Source organism: Bos grunniens, chromosome 10 (genome assembly GCF_055505025.1).
Source record: "Bos grunniens cultivar Pamir isolate PY7600 chromosome 10, Bosgru_T2T1.0, whole genome shotgun sequence".
Lineage (NCBI taxonomy): Eukaryota > Metazoa > Chordata > Mammalia > Artiodactyla > Bovidae > Bos > Bos grunniens.
In genome coordinates, this window is record NC_141174.1 from 44,669,824 (window position 1) to 44,678,320 (window position 8,497).

Consider the following 8,497-nt stretch of genomic DNA (forward strand, 5'->3'; position numbering starts at 1 on the left):
TGGCATATCACAAAACCAAAGTCATTACTCCTAGAAAAATATCAGCCTTATAAATATCAGCCTTATTATTGAACTGTAGCTACCATGTAAGCTATCTGTGTCTCTGAATTCAGACTGAGCCAAAACTTTTTTTTTTTTTTTGGCCGGGGGGGGTCTCTCTATGCCCCCTTGCATAATCCCCAAATAGTCTCCCGTTTCCTAGGTTTCTTCTAAAACCACAGAAGAAAACATGACTTAGTATAAATTAAATTATTATTCCTGAAAGAGTCCAATTTTTAAAGGAATGCCCCTAAAGGAACATATATCCAATGATAATCTAAGAGGATGTCATTTATGCTTTTCAAATCACCACACCAAATTATCATGTACTATGTTTAAAGGAGCCTGGTTCTATCCAGTGACCCCTTTATACTGAGTGACTTCTCCATCAAAAAGATATATGCTAACCATATTTTTTGTGTGTTTAGGATGGAGGGAAAGGAGAGCATTAAAGGAGCCCTTAGCCATCATAACATGAGACAGATTGAGAATAAAAGCACAGTCGATTGGTTTCCTGTGTTATGTATCAAGTGCCTGGGTTACGTGGGCTATAGTCACACCACCTGTGTAGCCTGCACCTGCTTCCTCAATAACAGGTCCTAATATATCATGAATTAGCATTCCAGAGCAAAAACACAATGAAAAAGGATTCTACAAACTCAAAAAGATTGAAAACCCTGAAACTTCTCATAATATTAAAATATTTGGTTTCCAAACTTGTTTAAAAGATAAGCCACAAGTTAGAAGACCCTTACTGAATCTAAATTACAGATATTCTCTATTAGTATCCCCTTTTAAACTGCTTTGCATTCTATCATAGAAGGAAATTAAATTGGTCAGGCATGACTTGTTTTTCCACTGCACCTTTGAGGTTGTAACCCAACATCCTATACTCTTTTTGATGATTAAATATTGAAACTAATTTGTTCTAAGTGTCTCAAGATCCAAGTTTAAAAAGATGTTAAAATCTTTTTATTGAAGTATTTACATATTTACAATGCTATGTTAGTTTCAAATGTACAGCACATGACTCAGGTATACACGTGTATGCATTCCTTTTCAGATTCTTTTCCCTTGTAGGTTATTCTAAGATGTTGAGTATAGTTCCCTGTGTTATACAGTAGGCCCTTGTAGTTCACCTATTTTATATATAGTAGTGTGTATATGTTAACCCAAACTCATTTTTCTCCCCCACCCCACATCCCCTTTGATAACCAAGTTTGTTTTTTATATGAATCTATTTCTGTTTTGTAAATAAGTTCATTTATATCATCTTTTAAGATAATTTCTAAAGTCATCTTTTAAATACCCAAAAAGCTAAGAACAGAAAGTAAAGGAGTAAATCTATCTAACGGGATAGAGACCCTGAACACCATCACCCTGGCCCCATCTCCCACCCACTCCATACTGCACTCTGACAGTACCAAGGACCAGATACTGAGAATACAATCATAAACAAGAGCCTCCTTCTCAACTGTAAGCCCAAAGAAGACCCACTACTTCACAAAGGCTCTGTACGGCTTAATCTCTGAGCCAGAATGGAGGTCCAGGTTCCCTGACTGTGAAGTGTGACCAACAGTCTAGTACATACATACAAGTGGACGGGCAGTGTACACAGACTCCAGACCCACAACCTCACCACAGTTACTTTATGTTTCTGGTTCCATTTTCTCCTAGAGAGGTCCATATAATGCCATCCAAGGTCTGAATACTTAAAGAGAACCTAATTTAAGAACCTCACTCTACAGATGATAAACCTAAAAAAGGTTCAGTGATTTAACCAAGGGTCCTATGAGTAGCTGGTCTCTGACCTCCCATTTCTAGGGAGGCACTAGTTGGGGCTGTACCAGAGTTTCAGGGTAGCAGCCAAGAGTCTTCTCTAAAAGGGAGGCTAATTAACAATCTACACAGGGACATAAGTAAAAAACTTACAGAACCTCCTATTAACCTAAAGGCTAACAATGAATACAAGGCTACAAACTCTAAAATGTATCAATTTAAATACACAAGAAGCTACTCTCCCAGAATAAATGGGCCAATTTCTCCTGGAAAACAAGTCCACTCTAAATTCTTGACTTCTGTCTTTCCTTTATTCTCAGCATAGGTAAAGTCCTTAATACCTGTTGATAACCAGTCAGGATAGCAGCAGTTTTTCTGTCCAACTCCCCAGTTTCCCCGGCCAAAAGTGATCTCTTTTTCCTCTGAATTCCTCCAAGAATTTAAATACCTCACAATACCACACAGCTGGCCTGCTGTGGTGAAGTATATGTCTTAATTCCCCTAGTAGATTACCAGGTTCTTGCACTTTTTAATAAACTCCCTGAAATCAGGACTATGTTCTGTTCTGTTTTTTAAAATCTCCACAGAGCCACACACATCCATGTGCTCAACAAATATCTGTTAAATGCATAAACAAGCTGATTATTTTCAAAATTTGGTGCTGCTGTAATTCTAGGACTAGAATACTATTATGCTACAGTAGAATTAAAATATATCTAAATGTCAAAAAAATCATAATATTATCTTCTAACTTTTAAATAAAGGGTTTTTTTCATTCATTTCATTACTAGAAAAAATAATAATAAAAGTCAGGAATGTCAGAAAATACATTTTCCCAAAAAGCTATAGGTAAAGGACTTCCCTGGTGGTCCAGTGGTTAAGAATCTGCCTGCCAATGCACAGGACATGGGTTCAATCCCTGACCCAGGAAGATCACACTTGCTGTGGGGCAATTAAGCCAAGTACCACATCTACTGAGCCCAGGCACCTGGAACCCATAAGCCTCAACCACTGAAGCCCTCACACTCTAGAAAAGAAGCCCATGCTCACCACAACTAGAGAAAGCATGCAGGCAGCAACAAAGACCCAGAGCAGCAAAGAAAGTTAAAAAGCCCCAGGTAATGTTTACGAATCCTATTTCTCAAAATTCTAACTGAATTTGCTATCTAATAAAGAAGTCTTGTTTTGCTTTTTTAAGTCCTGTGTTTGTTTTTAACCCCTTTTGTGAAAGAACAGTCACCCAGTAATGCATCCTTTGGGCTTCCCAGGTGGTTCCGGGGTAAAGAATCCACCTGCCAAGGCAGGAGACACGGGTTCAATCCCTGGGTTGGGAAAGATCTCCTTGAGGAGGAAATGGCCACCCACTCCAGAATTCTTGCCTGGGAAATCCCAGGGGCAAAGGAGCCCGGCAGGCTACAATCCATGGTGTTGCAAAAGAGTCAGACACAACTGAGCAACTAAACAAGTACGTCCTTTATATCGTACCACTCCTTGACTTTGCTGCTCTGGGTCTTTGTTGCTGCCCGCACGCTTTCTCCAGTTGTTGTGAGCATGGGCTGGGCAGCTGTGGCCTGTGGGTTCTAGGTGCATGGGCTCAGTAGTTGCGGCACATGGACTTAGTTACACGTAGCATGTGGGATCTGTCTGGGCCAAGGACTGAACCCATGTCCCGTGCCCTGCATTTGTTGTTCTTGCCATCCAGAAACACCTAATACCACTCTCTGTCTTTCTAAGTGTCAATCTTCCAAGAAATCTTTTCTTATCTTCCCAACTACATGTGATCGCTTTCATCTGCCTTATATCGTAATTATGTACATCATTTTTATCTCTGCCAGTATAAGTTCCCTGAGGCTAGAAATGGCTAATTTTTGTTAATATCCTTCAGTGTGTTGAATTCATATTAGAATGGAGTAAATAACATCAACACCCCTTATATGTCTGAAAATATAGCCTATACCCCTTAAGTGAAAAAATATTTTAATATTAATAATCATCATGTACCATCATTGTTTTAATTAATATTCTAATGCTTCAGTTCAGTTCAGTCACTCAGTCGTGTTTGACTCTTTGCAACGCCATGGACTGCAGCACGCCAGGCCTCCCTGTCTATCACCAACTCCCAGAGTTTACTCAAACTCATGTCCATTGAGTCGGTGATGCTATCCAACCATCTCATTCTCTGTCGTCCCCTTCTCCTCCCGCCTTCAACCTTTCCCAACATCAGGGTCAAATGAGTCAGCTTTTTGCATCAGGTGGCCAAAGTTTTGAAGTTTCAGCTTCAACATCAGTCCTTCCAATGAATATTCAGGACTGATTTCCTTTAAGATTGACTGGTTGGATCTCTGTGCAGTCCAAGAGTCTTCTCTAACACCACACTTCAAAAGCATCAGTTCTGCACTCAGCTTTCTTTATAGTCCAACTCTCACATCCATACATGACTACTGGAAAAACCATAGCCTTGACTAGACTTACAGAAAAGTAAAATTAATAAACTAAAGACTATTTTCAGAGAGTAATAAACAACATAAATAAGGAGAAATTTACACTATCTGCTGCATTAATCCTTAAACATCCACCTACCTACCTCTAAGAAGGTAGGTGGAAATGTCTTGATGGCATAATAAAAGTACAACAAAGCTCATACATGGTAGAAGATCAACCCTGAACTACCTGGGACCTGACTTATTGCAAGATAACAATATTTCCAGAACTCAGAACTTATATTGAAGAGAAAAGAACTATTTAAAGGTGGCATTTATGTAAGTGTATTTATAAAATTACAATGGAGTGTTTAAAAAAACTGTCAAAACACAAGTGAAAAGCATCACAGCCCACATGCCAGCACTAAAAGCACACTCATCACTGGGACTGTCCACTACAAACTGCACCACCATGTCAACAGAGCAGAGATCATGCCCTGACAACACTGCCACCACACACGGTGCAATATAAATAGATGACTGTATTTCAATTACAATGTCATGAACACATTAAAGTTCTTTTACAACTCTTTTTCAAAAACTTTGTGTGTAGACTCTGATATAATTGATCTGCCCAATTTTGAAAAGGTCCTCAGACTACTACTGGCTAGCTCCAAGACGGTTTTTCCTTCTACACTGGCCATGTCTAGGCCTTCCACACAAACACACCCTTCAGAGCAAGGACTCTGACAGGAAAGAGACATACTACAGAAAAAAAGCCCACCAGATGAGAAGTCACAAGACTTCCATTACAGCCCTGGCTGGTCCCATTTTTAGTCACCTGACTCAGAACTAGAGCTGCTTCATCTGATTCCTGTACAAATGAAATGGCAAGCTAACATAAAGGAGGTTTTTTTATTTCATTTTTTAATTTTTTTAATTTCATTTTTCCCTGTACTATCACTGGCATTGAAATAACTGGTAGCTGATTCCTAAGTACTTGAAAACAGCTTGTTCTCATTTTTTTCAAGCAACTCTGTTCTTCACAGAGCCCAAAAGGTCATTTCTAGTTCAAGGCAAAATTATAGCTGGATCAGTGCATTCAAAACCAAGATATTAAAATGAGATGGTATACAACAAGAGTGTAAATTCCAAAAGACCCAGTGTCACAGGCAGCCATCCTAAACCAGGTAAACTGTAAGTCATTATTTGGGAAAACAAAAAGGATTCTCTTGTCTACATAAAAATGTAGGCTGGAGTAAGAAGATTAGCATGTCTGTAGCAGAGAGGCCAAGATAAAGAGTACACACTCAAATATAAAGTCAAAGACAGCAGAAGAATATCTGACAAGTTTAAATTTCACAATACAGCTATCAGGAACAACTAAGTATTATTGAGCCAAGAATAAAAGGATAAAACGGTATCTGAAGATTATTATACACCAGTTGCGTGGAGGATGAACTGAAGTGATCAGAGATGTCAGAAAATCCAGTTTTGAAATCCTTAATATTAAGTAATACAAATAAGGTTCTACAATAAGCTAAGGACATGAAAGGGGGTAAATCTGATAGTCACTGAAGACAGTCAGCTAGACGTGGTAACAGACTAATGAGGGAGGAGGAAAAAGATTTGAAAATGATTTCCAAGGACCTGGTCATGGGCGGCCTACAGCATAACCACACCTGCGCAGCATTAACTGGCTTTTCCTGACTGCACCTGAACCTGTTTAGCCCTATATACCAGCCTCACAATAAGACACCGCTCTATTCTAGATATAAACTAAAAACTACCACCACCATAATAGTACAGAGATACCCCATAAGCCAAGATTCCAGACTGGCTTCTTGATGGAGAAAGCCTGCTCTTCTAACCCTGGTGAACTTCCTCTCCAGCTACAAAACTAGGGGAGAAGGAAATATCTTCTACATCCCCCAAACTGTCTACACACCTAAAGCCCAAGTTCAACACCATATGGATCTTTTACGTCACCAGTACACAAAACACAGATGACAACATTGACACGGATAGGTATAACAATACAGTCAGGCAAATTATATTTTCTAATGGTTCATTCTAAACTGGTACAAAGCCAAGTTGATTACATTTACAATTAAAGTGCCCAAAAAGCAATATTATGGGGTTATCTCTAATGCATCACAATGATAGATAATTTCTGCTCCAGAATGCACTGTGCTACATGATTCTGCAGTTTTGCAGGAGCTTTTCTTATTTCTGCAGCTTTAAAAACATGCTTCTGGAAAACAGACAAAGTGTTTCCCTTTTCTTAAAAGCACATCATTATACTATTTCCAATTTTACCAAGCAGAATGGTTTTAATAACAATGTGTATTTAGTCGAGGTCTCATCGTCTACATTTTGTTCTGAAGAGGACGAATTTAATACAAAAAACTCATGAATCCATCGGAGTCTCTCTACGGGTAAAAGAAGCTCCAGGGCTTGGTTTGAATTGGCTATACTAACAACATCCCATTCTCAAAGGGACTAATTCAGCCATGCTCCTTGAGAAACATATCTGTTTCACCCAGATTTTTAAGAGGTTCTAACACATTACTGTTTACATACACTTTAACCTCACAAACAAAAACACTGTCATAAAATTTGAACATTGCCTTATCTCATAAACAAACCAGCCTACCTGGCAAACGGATTAAAATATTATCTAGGGAGGTTACCAAACCGTGATCTCGTGATAAATAACAGCTCCCCAGGCCTCTGTCACTCTAATTATTCCATTCTAAATTTCTCGGGGGCAGAGAATTAATTTTTCCATTTTCGTGTGGGAATTAAGATTCTGCATATCAGGAGGCAGAGGGTCGGGCTTAAAGCCACCGGCTCCAGCGGCTCCTCGCTGCCCTAACACCGCGGGCAGGGGGAGCCAAGTGCAGCATCGCCTCCACGCGCCGAGACAGACCGAGTCTCTGCGCCTCCAAGAGCAGGTGCGAAACGGACGCTCTGGGCTTTCAGTGGTTTCACCTTCCTCCACCGCAGACCGGGGGTCCATCCTAGGCGAGGAACCTTCTAGTCCAGTCACCCCCAGGGGCCCGCTTGCTGAGGACGGACAGTACGGTGGATTCCTAAACCTTCCCCCAGACGGGTAATTTCCTTCAGCAGTCGCAGGACTCACAGTCCCACGGCCCGCCCCCTAAGCTGGGGTGCAAAGAGGACGCGGGCGGGCCCCCCAACACTTCGCAGCCTACCGAGGAGGCGTGGGCTCGGGACAAGGTGTTTCGGCCCCCGCGTCGAGCCCGCGGCCTTTTCCCCCTCAGACTCCCGGATTACCGCTCACCGTGAAAGGGACATCCTCGACGCTGCCCACGGAGTAGCAGTTGTCTCCAGGGTTGACAGCTCCGGTAAGGACCTGATGCAGATGCATCTCCGGAGACCCAGCTGGTGAGGCGAATGCGCGAGGAGCGCAAAGAGCCCTGCTCCCGTCCCTCCTCCGGCCGCGAGAAAGCTTCCCGCTCCGCCTCTCTCGGGACCCACCCCGCTGCGGCTCTGGCTTAAGGCCTCGTCCCCCCTTCGTCTCCCCCCGGCGTCGTCCCAGCTATAGAAGCTCTTCGGCCGCCGCCGCCGCCGCCCGGATCGCCGCTCGGCTGCGGAAATGCCCGGATGCTCCCACCGCCGGCTGCACCGGCGCACAAATGCGGGAGGAGAGCAAGTGTGCGGGAGGGGGAGGGGTAGAGGGTGGGGGAGAACGCGAGCCGGGCGCGTGCTGGAAGAGACGCTCCTCCCGAGGGAGGTGGGCGGCGCGCGCGTCCACCCTCTGGGCAGCGCCGGACGAGGGGAAGGGTAAACCCCTCCTCCCGCTGTTAAAGCCCTTAGCAAGGTCCTTCTTCTCACGCCCCACTTGTGCGCGTGCGCGCACAGAGGTTTCCAGGGCAATAGCGCGCGCCTCGCGGACCCCTGTCCCAGGATTGCGCGCGCAGACTTGCGGGAGTTCCCTTGGAGCCTCTGGGTTGCGGCCGCTGGGGGCGATCGCCGGGGTGGCCACGGGGCGGGGTGAGGCCTCTCCTGGCCAAGGCCCAATCCCTCTCTCAGACGCACCGCTGGTGTGTGTTTCCTTCTCTGAGTCTTTAATCCATTACCAAGCACACTGCATGATGGTCAGTGCAGTTGACCTCAGGAGGACACCAGGAAATCCCACCTCTGTAAATCTAAATCCCTTAGTGCTTTTTAAAAGTACAGTGCATTAGATATTTTATTTGATGTAAACAGTAAAAATATCTTGAAACTGTGTA

At 43.1% G+C, this 8,497-nt stretch overlaps 1 protein-coding gene and 1 long non-coding RNA gene across 7 annotated transcripts in view; one reads left to right on the top strand and one right to left on the bottom strand.

Moving 5' to 3' along the window:
- DMXL2 (Dmx like 2) overlaps window positions 1-8,212 on the bottom strand; it is a 167,588-nt gene extending 159,376 nt beyond the window's left edge. For all 6 annotated transcript variants that reach the window (XR_015134477.1, XR_015134478.1, XM_086320931.1 and 3 more), the window contains exon 1: window positions 7,546-8,212. Coding sequence is in view for 4 of the 6 variants with exons in the window: in XM_086320931.1 (XP_086177057.1) it covers window positions 7,546-7,632 (87 nt within the window). In the remaining 2 variants the exon portion in view is untranslated. The remainder of the gene's footprint in view (window positions 1-7,545) is intronic.
- Window positions 7,087-8,497, top strand: LOC147364446 (uncharacterized). The gene is made up of 2 exons (XR_015134483.1): window positions 7,087-7,195; window positions 7,526-8,497. It is a non-coding gene; the product is annotated as an uncharacterized LOC147364446 (long non-coding RNA).